General features: G+C 43.2%; 1 protein-coding gene across 2 annotated transcripts in view; it reads left to right on the top strand.

Annotated features, from left to right (window-relative positions):
- The first annotated feature begins 8,558 nt into the window (after positions 1-8,558).
- Positions 8,559-24,173, top strand: part of LOC121622811 (myocyte-specific enhancer factor 2C-like) — a 28,962-nt gene continuing 13,347 nt past the window's right edge. For both annotated transcript variants that reach the window (XM_041959811.1, XM_041959810.1), the window contains exons 1-4: positions 8,559-8,721; positions 11,937-12,046; positions 19,510-19,671; positions 22,351-22,554. In XM_041959811.1, the coding sequence (XP_041815745.1) occupies positions 19,618-19,671; positions 22,351-22,554 (258 nt within the window). In that variant the 5' untranslated portion in view covers positions 8,559-8,721; positions 11,937-12,046; positions 19,510-19,617. The remainder of the gene's footprint in view (positions 8,722-11,936; positions 12,047-19,509; positions 19,672-22,350; positions 22,555-24,173) is intronic.

Below are 24,173 nucleotides of genomic sequence, written 5' to 3'. Positions count from 1 at the left end.
CCACAGACCTTTACACACTGATTCAGATGAAGGACTCTGGTCTCCAGTTGGTTAGATGAAGACATCGCCTCCTTTACTTTTTATCTGTCCCAGCCCCCGTCTGCTGCTCACATGATTAAGAGGACTGTGGTCAGCTAACCCAGTTTGCTTAGGTAATAGCTCTAGCCAATCACACAATGACAGAGTAGAGGACTTGTGGTTTTCTCCTGTGCAATAGAGGTTTGAAGTTTCTGAGGGAGACAAATGAAAGTGATGCACTAATAAAAGGCTGACAGTCACACACGCACTGCAGGGTTTGTGTGTGTATGTGTGTGTGTATGTGTGTGTGTTCATGCTGAAGGTCAGCACCGATGTTGATTATCAGGACCTGCGTCTGGTCGTTAGTGCAGGGACAGACACCATGACTTGCCCTTGCACTGGCACATGCTCAGCTGTTGGTCCCTGGACCAGAGCGACACAGGATCCAGAAATAACCCAACCCAGTTCCTCCCCAGTTACAACCTCAGCGTCGCCCCCCTGTGGTTTTCACTGCCCGACTCTGCGCGCACACACACACACACACACACTCTCCTTTGTATTGCTAGTAATCATCTGTGTTGATGAGACTTCTATAAATACATCAGTGTGGTGGACCTCGCCAGGGTCTGATTGCTCTTTGGTTCGGGGTAATAGCTTAGCTTTAGCTTAGCTTTGGATTCACATTTCCATGGACTGACGCGACGAGGCCTCGCGTACTGATGTTTTCCACTGAAGTCCTTCTGTTTACTAACTTCCAGAACTTTTGTAATCTAGTGTTTCCATAATTTACTACTTTCTACTTCTGCTCCTCTACATCTCAGAGGTTACTTTGCAAATTCAGATAAAGAATACAAAATAAAATAAATACATAAATGATGGTGTGTTATTATAGGCTAATATAAAAACTGTATTGATCCCCGGGGGAAATTCACAAGCTGCCCAGCAGCACAGAGGCTGAAGTAGGCCTTTAAGAGCTGCAACATTAAAGTGATGAACACATTAATGCAGCGATGGATCACTCTGCATAATGAATACTTTCACTTTTACTACTTAAAGGATATGTTGATGCTAATACATTTGTTCTTCAGTAAAATTTTCAATGCTAAGATTTTACTAGTATTGGAGTATTTGTACTTTTATAAAGTAAAAGCTCTGAGAACTTCTTCCACCAATGGAAACAACACAAATGAATATCCAGAGAGAAACATAACGATGACATCATTAACAAGCAGCTTTACAGTAAAGTTCAGTCAATCAAGTACTGCGCAGCCAGAATGTGACTTTTTCACATCTTTATAGAAACACACAAACTCCATGAAAGCAACCTGGGAAATTAGCAGCAGCTACAAGCAGAGCTAAAGACTAAGCTAAGGCTAACAAGAAGTTAGTTAAAGCTGTGCAGGGAGGTTCCCGCAGCAAACAGTCAATTCAAAACAGCTGTTACAGTTGAGGAGCTCCTCCCACTCACAGCTCTATTATAGCTCTCTGGGTTTGAATGGGTTTTTTTTTGTTTTGTTTTGTTTTTTTTGGGGGGGGGGCTACAACAATGCACAAAAAGGCATGAAATTAGGGTTTTAAAACCTTTATTTCTGTTACCCACTCCTGCGGGTTGGCCTGAAAATGTCCAACCCTTTTTTCTCAGCGTCTGTAGGACAGTATGCAGTTTAAATAATTACAGTAGTCAATACAGAGAAGACCGAGGAACAAAGCTCCTTTTGTCAGCCATCCTATTAATGAATATCCAGCATGGTCACACCGCCGGAAGAAAGACCCTCTGACAAATAAACGGCTGTACAGGCTGTTGTTTTGACTCAATTACAGGGTAATGATGGAGTGTATGAAAATAAAAAACTGCACAGTTACGTCACAATAGTTAGTTTGTTAACCAGCGGGCAGCAGTAGAAGCTTTATGTCCTTTCTGAGAAAGAGGCATGAATATTATTAGAGTATGAAAGAGTCACTTTCTCTTTATTCTGCTGCAAAACTGCAGTAAAACTAACATAGAGGAAACACGTGAAACCTCCTCTTTATGTTTTCTATAATTTTCTCTAATTTGGGCTTCATAAGTTTAGTTACTGAGCGGAGGTCATTTAGAAAGAGTGTCACAAGTTGTTTGTCCACCAGGGAGCGCTGACAAGGTGATTTTTACAACATACAATGTTTAAAAAAAATAAAATCTCGGGAATCTGTATCAAGATTGTTTGTTAATTTTGAAAATTGTTAGTTAATTATTGTTTAAACTGTCAAATATTGATTGTGGTGGAAGAAGTGCTCAGATTTTCTGCTTAAGTAAAAGTTGCAACACCACAGAGTAGAAATGCTTTTTTATATTTAAGTAAAAGTACAAAAGCACCAGAATCAAACTTAACTTTAAGTACGATAACTAAAAGTACTCATTATGTAGAACTACACATGTCAGAATAACGTTCATATATTATTGTATTATAATTATCGATGCATTAATGTGTTAAATGTTGCAGCTGGTAAAGGTGGAACTCATTTTCATTATATCCTGCTGGGTAGCTTCACCTCTGAGGAGTTTGATCTTAAGCAGTGATGATAAAGACAATAATAATAATACATCAGAATTGATTTATTGGTTGTATTTTGTGTCATTAATCTGAAGTTATCAAATGAATGGAGTGAAGTAAAAAGAACAATGTTTGCCTGAGATGTAGTGAAGTCGAAGTGTGAAGTAGCAGAGAAATATGTAAGTACAAGTACCTCACAATTCTGCTTCAATACTGTCAAACCTTTGAAGTGGATTTCTGTTCTTTGTCCTGTTTGGACGCTTTGCGCCTCTGAAGCGTCTCATTGGTCACCGGAGTCAGAGTTCAGCGCTCGTGTCCACCTGTCAGTCATTAGGCGAGCTATGCCGACCATGTGACAACACTTACCCTCCGACCTTCACTGAGACAAGAGAACAGATCTGTGACGGCGTGTTGGCGTTCGCTGACTCGCATTCAGCCTCTGTGGAAGCAATCGGCCGTGAGGACGATTCTAGTTTCTCTGTCGAATGAGAAAACGGTGGCAGAGGAAGATGATGATGATGAGTGTTTATGACGAGTGTCAGCTGGGAGTGTGACGCCGGTGTCCAGGTGGAGGCTGTGACCTTTGACCCTTCTCGTAGGGATGACCTCGACCGCCACAGGGACTGAGCGGCGTGGTGAAATGATCGGCATCTGACGCAGCTCATCAGTCTTTTGAGTTTCATCTGAAAATGTTTAAGCTCTGTTTTGTTTTTTCTTCTTCTTCTTTCTATTCATTCTTCACTTCTTAGGTTTTAATACAGCTAAAATGAGTTGATTCAGTAAAAAAAATAGAAAATTAATCTACATTTTTTAAAATTTTGAAAAGCGTCTTCCAATATTTTCATTTTTGGAAGACGCTGTTACTCTAAAAAAAATACACGAAATCAAATGAACAGTTTTTAAGGAAAAATGAACTTTTGGACGGACAAAACGAGACATTTAAAGTTATTATCTCAGGCTCTTTGAACTTATGATGGGCTTTTTGTCATAATTCAATAGACTTATTGATAAAGAAAATAAATATTGCTGCTTCTGATTCAAGATTTAAAGGTTTATGTGTCACATGATCAAAATATGTGCGTATTTACGTACATAAATTCAAACGCTAAAAAATAATTATATGTAATAAAAGCAAAATGCCAACATCAATATTTATCCTGAGCACGCAATAAATACTCAATAACATAAAATATAAACTAAAATCTGATCTGATCATAAAGAAATTTAAATTCAGTAAAAGTAATAATTTCAATGTGTGCAGACAGACTTTTTCATTATTGAATGCTGACACATTTTTGACCAAATGATTAATAAATTAAAATTAATTACAAATTAAATACAATCAGCTGGTTAATCAATAATCGGTGGTGAGGGAAGCATTCAGAGGAAGCCATAAAGAAAAACTTTATCCTTCAGTTCATCACAAACATTCAACATCAACACATCTGGAGATATGTGGTTTTCACCAGACAGGAAGGGCATGAAAAACTGTAATCTGTAATGTAACTAGTAACTAAAGCTGTCAGACAAACGCAGCGAGTAAAAAGTACAATATTTACCTCTGAGATGTGTGCTTAAGTACAGTACTCGAGTAAATGTTCTCAGTTACATTCCACCACCTGTTGCATGATTACAGTAAATGTTTAGGCTCAGTTTAAATGTCACAGTCTGACACCGGACGGCCGCTGAGCTTCACTCGTTCCCTCTGAGCGAACAGCAACATTAAAGCAGTGACTGCGATGAACGATTGCTCAGATTTGTTTTGTCCAGTGACAGAAACTCTCGACTTCCTTCATGGAGGAGGCGCACAGACAGGAGGGGGGAATGCCTCGAGACAGCCTGTGGATTGTGGGCTATGCCTGGCAGCTGGCTGAGGATGGATTAGTTTACACACGCTCATGGCTTTCACAGTAACTTTATCTCTGCACAGTCCAGCTTCCCCCCAGCCCACACCACACTGTGCTTATACATACAGACTGTAGGGGAGCTTCATTTCCAACAAAACATCACGTTTCATAAGCTCGTCTTATGTTTTCTATTTAAATATCTTTGCAATGCAGCTATAACTAAAGAACTAGAAAAGTTAAAAGTACAACGTTGAGATGTTGTGGAATAGAAGCAGAAGGTGACATGAGAAGAAAAAAATAAGTAAAGTACCTCAAATATGTACTTGAGTAATTGTACTTAGGTACTTTCCACCACTGCAGTCAGGTACAATGAAGCAATGTGTTTACACGTCATCACAAACCACCGGATGAAGAAAAGCCGAAGAAGAGGTGGACAAAGACGAATGTGTGATGCTGTTTCCTCTGCACACATCTGGCTCTCTTCACACTGAGCTTACTGCTTCTGTCAGTGCTTGTTTATGTTTCTCCAACAGCTTCGTCAGCTTCAACCACACAGACACACTGCGCAGACACACTGTACGTACACACTGCACATACACACTGTAAAGAAACACTGCTTAGACACACTGCGCAGACACACTGTACGTACACACTGCACAATGTCATTTAACTGAGACAAGGAGACTAAATTCTGAAAATATACGACATGCAGAACTGTATTCTACTTCTGATAATCCTCCATCATCAAGCTCACGGTGGTGCTTTAAACTAAATGCTAGCATCAGCGCGCTAAAGTTCACAGTTAGTTTATTGAATTAGCATGCTAACATTTGATAACTAGCAGCAAGAAAGTGCAGCTGAGCCTGACGGGAATGTTTTGCATGCGTTTGTTCAAAAAGAACTTTACATTTTGACCTGATGATGGCGCTACATGAAACTGAAGTGATAATAAGTTAATGCAGTCCATCCAGAGGGAACATGAATGTGTGAACTGAACTCCACCTCAACAGATTGAGACCTCCACCCTCAGTTTACAGTTTAGAATTTCATAAAAATCTGAAACATGAAATCAAAAAAATGGACTTGAGAGCAGGAAACATGCAGAAACTACCCAGCTGGTAAGAACAGCTCAGACTCTCAGCTTCATCGGCCCTGCTCGGTGTCTGGCGAGAGGCTGAGGCAGCTGATAACAGCACAGTGTGGCGAAAAGACCTTTAACCCTCTAAAACTAGACTAAACTTCTCCAGAGTTTGGATTAAATCTGGATTTCAGACGTAGTTTATTGCCTGTATTGACCGAAAGAGCAGAGGGAGCAGAGGAGGAAGTGAGGCGGCATCATCGCAGAGCTGGACGTGCAGGAGGTCAACAAATCGTTAACGCGGGAGACCGCTGCTCGTTTCCTGTTTCCAGTCAGCGTTGGTTTCTTTTAACCATGACCACGATCGTTCTGAACCTTAACAAAGTCGTCACGCCGATGCTAAAACACACAAACTGCCCGACTTGTCTTTTCCACCTGGTAAATATTTCGGTCAGTTAGTTTTGGCGAGTGACAGGTCAGTCAGTCAGTCGTATTAAAAGCTTCAGGAAGCAGAGGTGGCACTTTTCCCTCCATCCTCTGTCTTCTTCTGTGCTTTAAACACATAACTCAGCTCTGGGATATTTAGGGAGGAAATCCATGATGATTCACACTTTGGATTGTAATTTTCACTTCCAGTAAAATCTCCTTTTTTTTGGGTTGTCATGTACGTTGGGGATTACTCCCGCCTGTACTCAAATTATCAACACGCAGAAGTAAAAATGGATCTTCTGTGATGGATCGTTTAAACTGTGACAGGAGGTGGAGGTTTGTTTCAGCCTCTAAACGAACCAGGACTGGAAAGATTTCCCTGACAGCTTCAATCTGCCATAATTCAATTTCAGCGCCGTGTTTCGCCGGCTTCCTGAAGACAGGCTGAAGTAAAACAAACAATCACTGTTAGCCTTTCCCCTCCTTCCCACCTCTTTTCATTTCCTCCCTTCCTCAGGTCTAACTGGTGCAGACAGGAGTCTAAACAGCTTGTTGGGGGGGGGGTAGGCCAAATGAACGGCACAGTTCTTTTTCAGGAGGAGGTGAAGGATGGATGCAAACCAACGGCGGAGAAATGAAAACATGTAAATTTAACACACCAGAACATTTTACACATTTCAGGCCCGAACGCCAACGATGTGCCCTCGCCTCCGTCTCCGTGTGCTGAAGAGGAAAAGTCATGCACGGCATTTATTTTCAGGTGAAATTATCATTTACGCTTCAACTGCTTCAGCGGGTTGTCGCCGGCGGAAACTCACTGACCTGCAGCGGCGGTCAGGATGTAAAATACTACGTTTGAATTCTACAACTATTTTATTCACACTGAGCTCTGAATCCAATGAATGTCATGTGAAAGGAAAGGCTTGAGGAGGTGCAGAGAGGTCATCAAATCTGCAGCTTGATCGACCTTTTTAGCCTCGTTGTTGCATTCGGTTCAGTCTCAGAGGTGAAACAGGTCTGATGCAGTCGATATTTTATTCTCAGTTCGTTCAATAAAGAGTTTCCATCTTTTCTTTAAGAGAAGAAAACCTCAGGCTCGGGAACTAGCAAACGAGAGTGGCGGATGCAGCTAGCTTAACACGTGCTGTGTGTCTGCAGTAGAAACACATGTATTATTCACGGCTTGGCACGGCTTGGCCTGATTAAAGTGGTTTAAACCAGGCTCATGGACAGACGGCAGCTCATTTACTCAAGTGGAATCGCAGTGACGTACGGAAGCCCTAAGCGGACGTGTTTCTTTTTTTCCAAGCCGTTTTCTCGATATATAACTAGATATTATCTATCTAGTTATGAACTAGATTGTTTAATGGATGCTAATAATGTAGTTATGAATGAGATTAATTAATAATCTAGTTATGATTACTGATGAATTTGGGGTGATGTATTCCTGTAATAATCATCTTCCTTGTGCATTTGTCGTTTTTTGTTTCAGCCAGCCGTCTGGACAGTGTCCAAAGTGTTGGACGCTAGCGTAGCTTTCTAGCTTGTTTTCTGTGAAGACCCGCCCCTGCTCTACCTCTGATTGGCTCTGACCCTGACATTTTTTTCTGACCCTAACCAGCCCATGAGCACGGGCCATTAAGAGGCAGAGGGGGGCGGGTCTTCCTTGAACGCAGGTGAGGGAAAAATATTTAAGCAGTTTTATTTGAGCTCCTCCGTCAGAGTATGAACTGAGACAGAACTCAACGGTGTAAATCAGTCTTTTAAATTGAACTGTGTGAACGTGTGTAGCAATCAAGCTAAGTAGTACGCTGACAGTTAGCTAGCTCCCTAGCTAGAAATGCTCTTCAAGACAAAGTGAAAACTGTTATTGAATAAATTGAAAATGTCAGGAAATGGAGAAAATGAAAGCGGCTCAGAATTATCTTGACTAGCACTAGCATTTTCCTGACTGGCTAGCGTGTTAGCAGTTAGCTCACCCCCTGCAGCAGTTTACCATCTGGCCCTGCGGCCGGGCCCTAACAATCAGAACAATGTGTGTCAGCTCTGCCTGTTCTTCTCATCTTTGCTCTAGAAACCAGTCGGGGTTGTTGGGCTTTGTCAGCGAGTCGGCCGTGTTTCTGCGCCGATACCCGATGAGTTTGTGGATCGTGGACGTCAAAGCGGCCTGCTGGTCTCCTTTCCTCCCCCCTGACAGGAGTGGGCAGCTGAGGGTAATCCTCCGCCCAGCAGATGCTCGGTGTGCTGATATGTAGGACATGCTCGCAGGTTTGATCTCTCTCTCTCTGTATGTAATGTGTAGAGCCGCCGGTCTCTGGACCAGTAATCCTGGGCTCTTACACCACAGCCCATGGAGGTCCTGAGTGTCAGCAGCACATTTTTCTCTCCCACACACACACACACACACACACACACACACACAGGCAGCATCAGTGACACCTCAGAGCTAAATATACTATGAGTGACAACGACAGGTGACCAGGCTCCTCCACAGATCGGCCAGCTCGGACACAGGGGGTCATAGGGTGTGTGTGTGTGTGCGTGCGTGTGTGTGTGTGTTGATGGGACGGAGGGGGTGGTGTTTGAGCGTCAGGGTCTGCCGAGTGTAGACTACCTCCACTCAGTGCGGACTGAGCTCAGATCCAAGCGCAGCCCAGTTCTGGGTCCCCCTCTTCTCTAAGCCAGCTGGTCTGGCTTAACATCACGTCTTTCTTTCTTTTTTAAATCCTTTCTTGTTTGATACAAGGGATTGACCGAGCAAACCCACAGCTGGAGCTGCTGGGGAACCTTCCAGGTGAAGACTGAACAAAAAGCAGCGGTGAGTGAGCTGTAGCACGAGGAATGGACGTTGAGAGGTGCTGGTTGGCCATTAAGTTGTCATTTGGACAAAACTGGAATATTGTTGGAGGGAAAGTGTGAGGTTAGAGATGGAGACTGAATTGTGAATTAAAGCAGGAATAATTGTTTCCCTTTTGGCTTTTTGACCACTTGGGGGCAGCGGAAACAAGTTGTTACCACAAAATTGTAAAGCTGATGTGGCTAACTTGTTAGCAAACAGTTGCCTAGTCACGCTGCATTAGCATTCATTTGGAGTCATTTTTCTGGTCACTCAACAACATGTAAGACCAGCATTCTCTCTCTTTTAGCTCTGCGTTTGGTTTCCTCCAGCTCTTTAGCTGCTAAATGCTGCACTGTGTTCACCAGCTGGTCTCTGACTGTGTCTGTCTGCTGTTTGCTGCTCAGCAGGTAGTGATCAGAGGCTTTATCAATAGAGCCTGACCAATACTGGTATTGATATTTAACAGCTCATAAACACATGGCAAAAAATTAAAAAAAATATATATTAAATTATATTATTTTTAATCATTTTGTTCTAATGTTTGAAGTAAAAACAAACAATGAGCTGAAAGACGCTAAAATGCTGTAGAGCTGCAGAGATGCTGCTGGGTTTGCCCCATTACTCATTTGATCCATTGATAATATAGAATTATTGATTAGTGCAGCCTCAAGTATTGTTTGCTTTGTGAGCAGCTGTGATACGATGGAATTACTTCCAGATGCAGTTATTTACTTCTGATGGGTGTAGTTTGTTGTAGCTGAATAACGTGGTTTTAAAAGTTGTGCTGCTACTTAAAATAATTTAGAAAATGTTTTGTGAGCTTGGATTTTGAATTCTGTGCTGATTGTAGATATGCATCGGTGAAGCTGCATACGGTGAGTTTTATCTGAATTTTAGAAAATTAGATTATTTGAATTTAAGCTTTTTAGAAATATTTGGACAGTTTAGAACAATTTTAACGGGGATCGGCTCCAGCGTTGTGGCCCTCAACGGGATTAAAACCAAAAATAAACTATTTAAATTCAGGGCACAAACTTATTTGCATCACAGTCGTCATTGTTTTGTGCATCAAAGCTGTTTTATGACACAAACCATACTGATATTTTTCTGCATGAATTCTTTGTCTCAGTACTTTTACACCATTGAATCACTGTTGTTAAATAAAACAGTGAGCAGTTCTGTTCTTTACGACTCTAGAAATCCAATATCAGACCATTAACATGAGCGAGCTGGTTCACGTCGGCATCTCGTCAGCTTTCTCTTTGTGACTGATTGAAAATTCATGTGATCATGTTTATCAGTGTTCGTTAAAGGGTCCACTTACTGGGTTTTTTTCAGAGGTCTTTACTGCTTTGCATGGTCTTTGTCACTTTTACCAAGATCAAGAATAAATTTCATTCTTAACGTTCATGTTTCTCACCATGTGAATAGAGGACAGAATGGATTTATGCTTAATACTCTCATAATCTAGTTTAATGTATAATTTACTGGATGATTAATCACTTTAAGAACATTGAAACTTGTGAAATCAGATTTTCATAGTTTAGAAATGACAACTCTATACTCATAGTTTGACTATATGTAATACAGGTGGTCATTAAGGCTGCACTAATCAATATTCTTATATTAACAGTGGCTGGATGGTGGTCACTTAGTCAAAAAATGTGTTTATTTAGTTCCTGGAAGCTGCAGCGTTTTCGCTTCTTTGTGTGTTTTTGTGTGTTGGTTTAATTTTCCAGCAGCAGCTTTTCTTCTATCAGAGTCAGTGTGTCTCTATTACTACAGTGTTTGCAGAAGCTGATTTAGATTTGCTTAAAAACTTGGAATTAAAAGTTTGTTTTAATCTACAATTTTTAAATTTTACACTATTAGTTAACGATTATTGGCAGATTGACGGACTATTTCTGCTATTCGAACAAGATGAGATCAGTTTTACAGGTCTTAAGATCTCTGTTGTATAAACATGTATTGTGACTTTAAGTTTCTAATGTATTATTATACTACACGTATGTTGCAGCAGACTCGGGGCTACCACCTGTCGGAAACTAATTTACCTTAATGCTGCAAATTAAACACGATTCCAGATGTGTTATTCAGTTGTCTTTTATTATGAAATACAGTGATACACCTTTGTCTTATGTTCAGGGTTTAATGAAGACCTTTAAACTACTATAAATAATGTTCTATAATGTCATAACACGTCATAGTGAAGATTCACACAGTTAATCGCAGTATGTGGAGAAAAGAGGACTGATTTATGTGATTTGTGCACATTTTCTTAAAATAGTTCTAAACACTTCGTTCTGTCTTCCTGATGATCGCACAGGTGCAGGTTAAACACCTGCTGTTGATTCAGTTGTTTGTGGACGTAGATGCATTGAAAGGTGAAAAACTGTAAAGGAACAGAGCTCATTTTTGTGCTACACCACTGATTATGAAAGTGCAAGAAAACTAGAGCTGCAACTCGATCGGTCGACTAATCGATCAATCCCTCGACAGAAAGTTAAATGGCACCTTTTCTTCAATAATCGATTATTAGTTTTCTTCGTTTTCATCAATAAGAACCTGAATTTATTGGGGTTTGGACTGTCGGTCGGACAGAAACAGACCTATGAAGACGTCACCTGAAACTTTTGAAGTTTTAGACTAAATGATCAATTAATTCCACATTTCATAAGCAGAAATCAGCTTCAGGTTTGCTTCCAAATTGGAACTCTGAGAAAGTTTTTGCACGTTTCATACTTTCCTGACTTATTTTGGACCAAATGGTTAATCGATCAATTAGGATGATACTTGACACACTCATCGATCATGAAAATAATCTTTAGATGCAGGTCCGCTGTAAACATTATTGAATGAACGGAGATCGGTGAGGTGATGAAGCTGCACTTTGAGCAGTGTCCGCTGGGAGGCAGTGGTGAACCTGATCAAACCTGACGGCTGGTGAATAAACCGTGAAGTGTGTTCTCCTAGTTTGAAGACCGCGAACCTGTTGAGTTAAACATTAATAAAAACTATAACAATCAACATTCACCGATAAAAAACGGTTTCATCCTTTAACGTTATTTTAGTTTCCTCAGGCTTCATTATACAGATAAATTCCCTGTTCTCATCTTCTGTTTGTTTCCTGTGTGTGTGCGCGTGGGCGTGTGTGTGCGCGTGTGCCTGTGATGATGCCGCCTCCCGACGTCCAGGTGCTCGCTGACAGGAAGCGCGTGCTCCAGGAGCTTCGCGGATGGACTGAGCCGCTGGACGGAGACACGCAGAGCCGAGTGACGCCAGACATGCGGAGCTGAGCGCAGAGGTAGGACAGCTGAGTGCGGGACGCGGCGGGTCGTGCGGGTTCGACACGCTTTAGCCTGAGAAACGGCAGGAAAGACACGCGGGCGGGATAAACCTCGTACTGTCCGTCCCTGCGCGGATCTCTGACCCCGGTCAGAGCAGACACAGAAGCCGAAACATCTCACTTTCTGTCAGCTGGAGAACTTCTCCACAGGCGGTGTTTTGCGCTCAGGGTGTAGTTTAAGGGCCGGACTTACAGCTCGGTTAACGGGCTCGGTGCGGAGCCGCGGACCCGGGTCGAACTTTTCCGTCAGACCATCGTGCCATGTGAGGAAGAGTAGTTGCTGTTCTTCAGCAGCAGCACCCGGTAAGAGAGTCCGACCTGAAACTGATGTTCTAGCTGGAGAAAGTTTGTTGATGGAAACTAGGAGAAGCGCTCAGGCTCGTTTCTGTCAGGGAACTTTATCTCATTATTATCTTGTTTTATCATCATTATTCTGCTCAGAGCGTTTCATAGTTAAATTCACCTTCCTGCTCCACTGTTCTCCTCACTGTTTTTCTCACTGTTCCCCTCACTGTTCCTCTCACTGTTCTTCTCACTGTTCTCCTCACTGTTCCTCTCATTGTTCCTCTCACTATTCCTCTAAGTGTTCCCCTCACTGTTCTTCTCTCTGTTCCCCTCACTGTTCTTCCTACTTTTCCTCAAACTGGCTCTCAGAGCTGTGAGCTGCTCAGGGCCGGACTCAGTGATTTGGGGGCTCGGGGCAGACTCAGGACCAGAGCCTGAAGGCCCCTTCAGACTGGATTTCTGTCTCTAGCAGGGGGTGCAGTGAGTTAATCTTGTTCAGATCGTGTTGGTAATTATTAAAATGTAGAAACTGCTTCCACAATTACCTGCTGTGTTTCTGCACACTGGAGGTCCTTAATGTTTTTTTTTTTTGTGAAAAGTATTTTTGCTAATTGTATAGCTGATCATGCTAACACCAGCAGACCTATTTGGGAATCAATGTGGCGAAAATGAAAATCATCAGCAGATTAAAAGCCTGTAAAGCTCATTTCAGCTACAGATAGTGGCTCTGATAGTCTCCTCTGACCCCTGAAGCCTCTTTTTTCTCTGGTGGACTTCTGGAGGTTTGTTCTGGATGAACATCACAGATAATGATATTTTCAGGAAGTGTAAGTCACGCTGAAACAAATCAATATGTGTCTCACATCTGTGTGTTCACATTTGACTTGAGTTATGACTCTGAGAAGACGTGTGGTCTTTGACTCACCTCACGCTGTATGTTTGTTCGGCCGGTCTGCTGCTGTTTCTATTCCTGCTGTTAATCCCGCCGTCGCCACGACCAAAGACAACATGATTATACATCACTTTGCAGCGTTTTCGTGTCTGTTAATGTTTCAGATTCACAAATCTGATCTCAGACTGGACTTCCTGGATCGTATTTAATCGTCCAACCAAAAACTTTTTTGACTTCCTCCATTTTTACAAAAAAGGCCAAAGTTCACACTCAGCTTTTTAAAAAAAAGAAATGAAGCAGAAGAAGATCAGCTCATAGAAACTCATAGATCCACTTTGAAGAACAAGGACGTCGCTCTGGTGGGAACGTAAATCACAGGCGAGTTTGCTGGATTGTGGCAGTTAATTGTTTCTGGCGTGGAGGTGAAAAATGACCCACATAAACCCACCGACAACAACACAAAACAAAGCTAAACACAAACAAAGAGTACCAGATAATGATCCATTTATGCTGCATCTCCAGTGACCACACAGCTTAAAACTGACCTGAGATCAGCTGTGTACGTCTGGTGTAGACAGACGTGAGACTAGAAGCAGTCGTCTCATCTAACGTTGGCAAGAAACTCAATAATCATGTTTGCCATTAAATCAAACGATTCCTTCAAAGCGAACGGTGAAAATGTGGACGTGTTCTTGCTGAGTCTGGACGCGTGGCGGTGGCGCGTCGTCGGTGCCACAAAGTGACTCAGTCTCTGCTTATAGAGGGGCATCCCGAACCAAACCACATGCACTAGATCACATTACCTGCCTCGACAGCCCACACCTGTTCGTTTTTCAAAGCTGATGACAAACCTCCACCTCGTCTCACACTTGAACAATATACTTCATGAAGCCATCTGATAGCACTCAGGTGTTCGGATCAGCTGTTAGCCTGGATCCAGGTACTCGTTCCGAAAAACAAAAAACAAAAATACGATCATTGTCATGTGATCACACAGCCATGAAGAGTTGATCTGTGCACCTGTGTTGATGCAGTGAATAATAAATCGGTTTATATAGCACTGTTCATTGTTATGCACTGTCATGTCACACTGTCATTGGCAACTGTTGCTTGCTAATTAAGCTAACATTAGCTTCTCGAGTTGATAACAGCGTCTCTGGCTGACTTTTTAATGTTTCCTGCCAACTTGTTTTAAAACCAGAACCCTGCAAAAGGGTTTTTTTTATACGCCCTTGTTGGCTACATGCACGGTATCATGCTAACAGACTGAGGCTATCAGCAGCATAACAAGCTAACGGGCCTAATGGGTAAAAGTCAGCAGTAAAAGTGATGAGAAATAAAAACAAACATAATCCTGTTTTGGATGCTTAGCGAACACACTTAGAAAAAGGCTAGCTGTTTCCTTTTGTTTCCAGTCTTTGTGCTAAGCTACATTAGCCAGCTGCTGGTGCTAGCTTCATACTTAGCATACAGACGTGTGAGTGGTGTCAATCCACTCATCTAACGCTCGGCAGGAAAGTGACTAATCATGTTTCTCAAAATGTTCAACCTTTAAATTATTTTGCACCATTATTACTTAGAAACTTTCATTAGCTGGTTTCGGTTTGACAGAAGCTCAGAGTTCAGTTTCAGATACAGTAGATCTGAAATAGACTGAACATCAAGCTGAAAGATGCCACCATTCACAACCGTCCATCCACCTCCTGTCTGTCAGCCCCATGCTGGGAGAGCCTGGCATCCCCCACCCCTGACCCCATCACCCCTCACCCTCCAGCGACCACCCACCCACCCTGGCTCTCGACATGCTGAGTGTCCTGCCAAAGAATATAAGGTCACCGCCACATGTCACCCATCAACTATTGCTCTCCACTGTGTAAATGGTGCAGCACGTATGCAAACAGGCGTTTTTACGTAGTCAGACTGTCTCTCTGAGGTTCCAGCGTGTTGGGAAAAAAAATTGGCGAGGCGGCGAGAAAGTGAGGGAGCAGCTGAGGACTGCGTGAGATGGCTGATTTCCATCTCTCCCTCTGCTCAACAGTCGCTCTCTGTCTGTGAACCAGAAACCAGTCGTATTGTTGTTTGGGGTAAAAAGTTCATTCTTTTATTTTTGGAGTCCTTCTGCTTTACACTGAGGCTATAAATAGCGTGGAGGCTTGTGCGTGTTGGTGTGTGGAGGGTGAGTTGGGTGGAGGTTTGCTGTCATCCTGGAGGAGATCAAACTGCGTTAAATCACACCTACAGAAAACAGCACACACACACACACACACACACACGCACGTACTGATCCTTATTGTTTTATGCAACGTTCCCTGAACGCCTCAGTTTGCCCTAAATTTCCCTTTACGACAACATGCTGAGTGTGCTCGTCTGTGAGCGCTCTAAATTTAAACCGTGTTGATCCTTGTGCTGTTTTCCTGAAGCGAGGTGGGCTCGCAGGCAGCGTGACTCACACACCAGATATTCGTGTAATGCTCTCCGGCTGGCGTGTTGCTGCTCGCTGCAGACGATCCGATAGTATGGCAGCGCTTTATCAAAGCGTTTGTTTTGTTGTTGCAAAACACATCAATTATGACTTCACGACAGACGCTGTCAGATCACATTCATCCGACCCTGCTGTAGACAACCAGGAGCAGAGGAGGTGGAAATTACACAGAGCAGTTTAACAGGGCTGAGGCTGATGGTTATCTCTATTATTGATCTGGTGCTTATTTTCTGGATTAATCGATTAGTTCTTCAGATCATCACAAGTTTCCAGAGCCCGAAGTGCCGTCTTCAAACAGTGTAAAAGCAAAGTTATTCGATTTCTAACCATAAAACAGAGAAGGAGTGAAGGAACATGTCGGCCTGTGCACCAGTGAGGCTTACTGATGTGTTTTAAGTGGAGCTCCATGGCTCAGAGGAAGGAGATCCTTCAGGTTTATCTCAGGTTCTGGACCTTGCAGCTGTTGCTGTCGCTCTCTGAGTCTGCCGTCGGTGCTTTGGACGAACCGTCAGCGAACGCACAGGAAGGTGAGGCAGGAAAAGTCATTGTCGGACACGTGTGTTGTTGTTTTGTTCTCGCTGCTTCCTCGTTCTCGTCATCGTTAAAGGTACAGTAGTTTCTACTATCTGTCAGCGTGTTTGTGGAAGAGAAAGTGAGGAAACTTTCACCGGAGCTGTAATATTTCAGTACTGGTTGACGTGCTCACCTGCTGTTACTGATGGATACAGAGGTGAGCGACACGGCCGACTTTCCTGCCGACAGCGAAATACGTTTTCACCGTTCACACTCACACCTCCCACCTTGCTGTGCTTTGTTGTACATCTGATCGCCTGCAATCAAACAACCTCCGCTCGAGTGAAGTCGCTGCTCCTCCACCGTGGAGCAGGCAGCAGTGTTACCTTTCAGCCATGTTTGTTGTTGCTGTGCGTGATGGTGATGAACGCCATTACGTCAACAAGTCTTATTCCAATATTACAAGATACATTTTTTTCGTCTTATAGAATTTATACTGATGTCATCATGAACGATGTGATATGGCACACTCCTGACCAGTTTCATTCAAAATCACACGTGTGTCATCACTGAGCGCGACCAGCAAACCCTGCGTGGTTTCTCTGCCAGAAATACAGCAGCAGAAGAAGAAGAGCACCTCGTTTGTCAGTTCAGTGAGACTCATACCAAAAATCAACGACTCCAGTTCTCAAATGTGGGGATTTGCTGTTTTTTATGTTTTACATCACAGCAAAGTGAATATTTTTGGGGTTTTTTGCACAAACAAAATGTTTCTTAATGTCCCCCTCAGACTGTGACGGATATCTTCTGCTGTTTTTAGACATTTTATCAACCAAACAACAGTCGGATCATCCGTCATGAAAGCAGCTGCTTGTTGTCGCTCTCGTCTTACAAAAGGAACATCTTGATAACTCATAATGACGACGAGGGAGGTGAAGAACATGTGGAACCGCGGTCACTTTCTCCCTTTTTGCTGGAGAGCACACCTGTGTCACGGCGAGTCTGAGCCTCCTCCTCGTTTCGTCCTCGCGAGCCGGAGCACCGCCCCCTCGTCTGGCCTCGGCCCGCTGCGATGAGGGCGCAGCGCCGACGAGAAAACCTGCCGTGTGTTTGTGTTTGTGTGCGTCTGTCTCAGCGTGTGTGCACATCCAGTTAACTCTGCGACCTGAGCTCTTAAGCTGCACTTCAGGAGCAAGACACGGGTCACATGGCGCGCGCGCACACACACACACACACTGACAGTTCTGCACGGGTCCGTCTTTAATCGCTGTTACGCTCATTTCTGCATGCGCTTTTAAACTCTCGTCCTGTGTTTCATGCCCTGTGGCACACGAGAGATTAGCAGAAGATTTACTGACTGTCTTAGAGCTAATAGAGAATTTCACATTCCTCCCGAGAGGAAGGAGGCCACCTTTTCTTAAACTTCTCCTCCGAGTGTCTTAATGTGACGGGCCTGAGCAGCGGGTGAGAGGAGTGTTGAGGTTTAAGGTCAGCTGGACACGCATGATGAATGAGCAGGGAGTGAAACCTGAAGGACCTGAAAGGAGAATCTGGATGTTTTATAGTTTTGATAACGTTGCACCAAAGCTGAGATGTGGCAGCAAAGTGAAATAATAATCCCATCAATCAGTGTTTCCGTATGACACCCACGTACGTTCAGCCCGTGTCCATTCAAGCGTTTTTTCGTGAGGTCAGCGTATGTTTTGAACTGTTAGCGATGGGAGCGGCACATGGTTGCAGTTCACTACGAACACCAGCAGTGTGACCACATGTTTTTTCTCACCTCCAAGAGTTAAAAAATGTTCAACTTTAGGTAAGAACATCGCACTCGTCGCTGCCATCCAATCACAGTGGAGGAGGGGCGGGACAAACAGAGAAACGTTTCTGTGCTTCAACGTCAGCTCTTGACCCAAACGATCACCGAGACGTTTCCTTGCGTACAAAACCTCATGAACCGATGAACCAGCTGAAGTTTTTAACTTCTCCAATACTTTACCTGCAAGATCGATTACCAGCTGTACTTTGTGTTTAGTGCCAATTAAAAATGTTAGCGTGCTAAAACAATAAACTAGTATGGTGAACAGAGTAAACATCAGTATTTTAGCATTGTGAGCATGTTAGCATGCTGCCGGTAGCATTTAGCTCAAAGCACTGCTGTGCTTCGCAGAGTGTGTTAGCATGCTCCTGGTAGCATTTAGCTCAAAGCACTGCTGTGCCTCGCAGAGTGTGTTAGCATATGTTAGCATATCCTATTAAGATGTCTGCATGGCTCATTAATATCTCTGTTTCCATGCAGCTGTGCAGTCCTTTCCGATCACAGAGCTGACTGGAAACAGACAGGAGGCCATGTGTCGCAAACTGTTGTAAAACCCAGCAGAGACGGGTATTTTGAACGCGCTGTAAACATGTCAGTGAAGGCTCCCAAAACCTGGATAATATCAGCATATCAATCAGAATCAATCGTCTCAGTCCAACCTTGATATGCTGTTTACATGCTCCGTATTGATTCGAATATCGCCATGTTCAGTATAATCGTGGAATATTGTTGGAGTCGGTGTTCCTGTTAGTTTCATCTCTTGTAAAGCACATTATGTCTCCTCTTTTTGTCTGAAATGTGCTATATAAATAAACTTTTATTCTTATGAATGACATGAATCTGTGGCTCTGACGCTCAGCTGAAGTGTTTTCCCGCCGGCTCTTCCCGCTTCAGCTCCACCCAGACAGGAAGTTTTCTGTCGAGCACAAAATCCTGCCTTCAAATGTGGTTTCTGAAAGCCTGCAGATGTTTTTTAATACCGTTTTAGATGGAGCCATCCCTCTTTATTATTTGCATTGTGGCATGCCTGGTTGTTTCACTTCCTCCTGAGGGTGCAGTAACCCCTGAGGAAACTGGGTTTCTGGGTGTGTCAGGGGGATACCGCCGCAGTGAATGGACGAGCATGCGAACAGATAATATGTTGCCTGTCTGTGCGTGCATGGCGGTTGCACTCTGCATTATAGCTTGACATGATACCCACACACAACCCAGCCTTGGTAATTAAATGCGGTGTTCATACATGTTTCTGTTCGACTTTTGTGTTGCAACCTTTTGTCGTTTTCTTCGCTGCGTGGATGTTGACTCGCCACCTCTTCAGGTGTGACACAGAATCCTAAAACCAGTTTATCCTCTTCCTGGCGTCCATGTGCAGGCATGTGCGACTGATAGTGTTTTTAACCCTAATCATTTTGTCTTGTTCCCATCTTTTGCAGGAACCAGCAGTGTGGGATTGAAAAGTGAGAAACTGTGAAGGCCAGAAAGTCGATCGGAGGAGCCAAAGAAGAAGAAGACGTTTGTGACAAAGAGACAAAATATCCAAGATGGGGAGGAAAAAGATTCAGATAGCGAGGATTATGGATGAACGGAACAGACATGTGAGTGTACAGAAGAAGGACACCCTCTATCTTTGTGTAAATGTGTTGCCGTCAGATGAACAGAAAGGCAAAAACAGTCGCTGCTTCCTTTGTTTTGTTCAGTCGTTCGCAGATATTAGCCTGCTGGACTGTTTCTCTTCATTCATAAGCTAGCAAGCAATGGCCACTTTGACCATGTCAGCCTCAACTGAACTCCTGAACTCCGGTTCTTTCTGCTGTTTCCCTCCAGCCTCTCTGTGCTTTTATGAAACAGACTCATAAAACCCAGAATAAGCACAAAGTTTTAAGAAGTTGAAAGACTTTCAAACTCGACGGACGCGTCTTCGTGTCAATTACGCCGCCTCTAAAATTCGCTTTGTGTTCTTTCTGAACGCATTCTCTTTAACGTCAGATCAGTCCGCAAAAATCATCTTTCTCCTCACGATGCGGAGCAGGAGAGTTTAAAAAAACCCTCGTACAACCACAAAAATAATCAGATTCAACTTTCATCCATGACAGCTGAGTGGGTGATGCGTTCAAATCCAGCTAAACACTTTACATTCAGCGTGTGAGCAATAGAGATTAAACCCATGTTCACGTCCCGCCATTCTCTGCCTCTGCACTGTTAGATGTCACAAAACAGACAGAATTCAAAGGTTGATAAAATATAACAGAGGGAACAGGAAGCCGGCGTCTCTCACCTCAGTCATTAATTCATTAACTGCACATTAATTTTTAAACTCAGCCGGTGATGCAGCCTGTGCGAGAGCAGAAAAAAACACTTCATTCATTTCATAACATAGTTCCTCAAACTGGTGATGTCTAGTCATGTGACCCTCACAAGCTGTGACTGTGTGTGAGTCCACCGAGTGCTGGCTGCATGCAAAAGGGTAGCTGTCGATGAGGCGGCATCGTCACACACACACACACACACACACTAGTGCACCATCACACAGTCCAGGGAAGGATTGTGACGGGGTCAGTCCTGCCCTGGTACGAGGGTCAGGAAGCATATGTGCCTGCATTTCCTGTCATAACAGGAAGAGAGGAACCGCTCCCCAATACAAGACTTGAGTGTGTGTGTGTGTGTGTGTGTGTGGAGCAGCTTTATCTTTAAACGAACACACCAGTTTGTTTAGAAGTTTTAGCTCCTTTGTTACACTCATGTTTTCTTGAAGGAGAACGGCGGTTAACGGCAGCCCGAGTTTCTCTGGTTATGACGACATAACATTTAGCAGGTTAAGTGCTGAGGATGCAGCACGTGGCTAAAAATAAGTCCAACAGAGCAACAAGCACAAGCAGCGTGACGATGAAAATAAAGGTGAGCAGTGAAATTATTACCCAAACTGCCCGCTGTAAACATCCTTCACAGAGCGACTTCCTGCGCGAGCTTTGACCTGCTGTGTTTACCGTGGTGTGGTCACGGTTTTCCTGCACGATGAGGGATAATTCCAAACATCTCAGGCCCAGTTTCAGCTCAAAATTAAAGAGGAAACCAGCTGTTTAAAACTTGTTTCTTGAGCTGCACATTTTTAGTTGAGATCTCAGCGATGGATGCTATGAGTTCAAGGCGATCAGATCTGACGCAAAAATAAAAGATAATAATTCACAGCAGCTGCTGGAAGGCTTCTGTTTTCCAGCGCTTCCAGGCAGCCATTGATGTCCGTTATTTTCAGTTGAAATCAATGAGCGGACTCCTGAAACTTGCATGAGCTGCGTAAACCTTCACAGTGAACATTAAGTCTGCATTTAGTTACATTATTTATGTGTTGTAATGCTGTTTAAGTGCAGATTGATTTTAACGGTCTGCACTGCATCACCTCAGCTTGTATTGAAATGAATGGAGACAAATGGATGCCTGGAGAGCTCGACAAATGCACCCAACTTTAAGAAAAAGAGAGCTATAAGAGACAGCAGCCATGCTAGCCTCACACAGCTAAATGATGCTGCTAGCTAAATGATGTTCAGCAGGTATAATGTTTACCACGTTCACAATCCTGGTTTAGCATGTTAGCATGCTAACGTTGGCTAATCAGCTCTAAACACAAAGCGCAGCTGAGTTCTTCGCAAACCAAACTATCGGATTACATAAAAATGACCTGATGGTGGCGCTAAAAGTCAGAGAATCGCCAACGTTGTTACGAGTCATCCTAAAGGGGGGCGTGAATCTAACACATGATCGAAGGTTGGAGCCGCAGTATCGACTTAGTCATGAGCAAGCCTCAGCTGTCAATCATGACGTTAGACCCATTTTTATAGCATCAATTAACTAATTAAAACCAAACTTATTAGAAAAATTAGCATTTGAATACACATCAGCGTAATAAGAACTACCAAAAATAACAGAAAACATCACATCCTATCCGCTAACATGAAGGAGGCGGGGTTTATGACATACACTGCAGCCAGCCACCATGATCAGGTGATCAGGATGTCATGACGTCCATCTTTATATAAAGTCTGTGGTCAGAACCCGAAATTTCACGGCAGCATGCTCAATAGTTGTTTGGAAATTTTTATCCTGGACCACAAATGTGCTAGGTGCTAAGACATAGGATCACATTAGTGATGGTTAGTGAGGCTTCATCCTCTGGGGATCATTAACGTCTGTCCATGCAACCATTAGCTGCTGAGATATTCAGTATCACTGCTCCTTTAAAGACCTTTAAAGCAGTTCCTTCCTCTTCCTCTTTTCTCCAGGTGACATTCACCAAGCGTAAGTTTGGTCTGATGAAGAAGGCGTACGAGCTGAGCGTGCTGTGTGACTGCGAGATCGCCCTCATCATCTTCAACAGCACCAACAAGCTGTTTCAGTACGCCAGCACCGACATGGACAAAGTTCTGCTCAAATACACCGAATACAACGAGCCGCACGAGAGCCGGACCAACTCCGACATCGTGGATGTAAGGAACGCACACACACGCACACACACGCACACACACACACACACACACGCACACACTGGCATTAAAACCTGTAAATGTTTGAAGCAAAATGGCCAAAAATGTCCTGATTCCAGCTTCTTAAAAATGAAAATTTGCTGGTTTTCAGTGTCTTTCGTTAGAGTTTAACTGAATGTTGTCAGGTTTTATACTGTTAGTCGAATAAAACAAGACATTTGAAGACATTTATAGACTTAATGACTAATCAATTTATCAATCTGCAGATTAATCTATAATGAAAAATGATGGTTAGTCGCAGCCAGTTAGCTGAAAAAGGCTGGAAGGATCGTGAATCCAGGTAGTGTAAGTGTTAGCTTCAGCTGTAGACCGTGTGTGTGTGTGTGTGTGTGTGTGTGTGTGTGTGTGTGTGTGTGTGTGTGTGCGCGTGCGCCTGCATGTGTGTGTTGGCATTATACAGCACTGCACCAGCACAGAGTGACACAGTATTAGTACAGTACTAGACTGAGCACTGTTCTCCCTGACTTATGTAATCATGTTAGGAGAACACAATAGTAAGTGTATGCTCTGTGGACACATGCACACACATACTCAGCACACACACACACACACACACACACACACACACACTCAGCACACAGTGTCACCAAGGTCAGACTTATGCCGTCAAAAGTCAAAGAGCAGGCAGGAGTCTGGTTCATGGAGTTGTTTCACCTCCTGGATTCACTTAAATATTAAAATGAACATTTTCACTAATTTCCGACATTATTATACTCTTTTATAATGCCCTCTAAAATATCAATAAAACCAGAATCAATCACTTCCAATCAAACTGTTTACTGACAACAGTTTTTCTAAGACTGAGCTGTTCCAGGATGATTCACACCCAATCATGATACTATCACCTGTTACCAATCAGCCTGTTTACCTGTGGAATGGTCCAAACAGGTGTTTTTGGAGCGTTCCACATCTTTCACAGTCTTTCGTCGCTCCTGTCCCAACGTGTTTGAAACGTGTTGCTGCATCAGATTCAGAATAAGCAGATATTTACAAAAATCAATGAAGCTGATGAGCTCAAACATTAAATATATTGACTTTGTGCTGTTTTCAGGTGAGTTAGCAGGTTTTCACATTCTGTCTTACTGATGGTTTACACAGTGTTTAACTTTGATGATGATGATTTGAGTCATGAGGCATCTAATAGGAATAGTGGCATATAAACAAATATTGTTCATAGGGTTTTATTTCCTAATCTGATAAGATCATTAACTATTGATAACAAACTCAGACACAGGAGACCAGGATTGAACTCAACGACAAAATAAGTAAAAGGTGTGTGTGTGTGTGTGTGTGTGTGTGTGTGTGTGTGTGTGTGTGTGTGTGTGTGTGTGTGTGTGTGTGTGTGTGTGTGTGTGTGTGTGCGCGTGCGCATTTGCTTACGTATGTGTGTTTGTACCTGAGCTTTTCCTCCACGAGGCTCACCACATGGCCTCTTGGCCGGCCCGTCAAAACCAGGCTCACATGCTCTGTAATCCTCTGTAATCTATCACAATCCAGTTTAGCTCGTTACTGTAATCTGTCCAGGCGGCTTCTTCTTCTCTGCAGCGTATCCACGCAGTGTG

Source organism: Chelmon rostratus, chromosome 19, assembly GCF_017976325.1.
Source record: "Chelmon rostratus isolate fCheRos1 chromosome 19, fCheRos1.pri, whole genome shotgun sequence".
NCBI classification, from domain to species: domain Eukaryota; kingdom Metazoa; phylum Chordata; class Actinopteri; order Chaetodontiformes; family Chaetodontidae; genus Chelmon; species Chelmon rostratus.
This window is presented reverse-complemented; position numbering and strand designations above follow the sequence as displayed.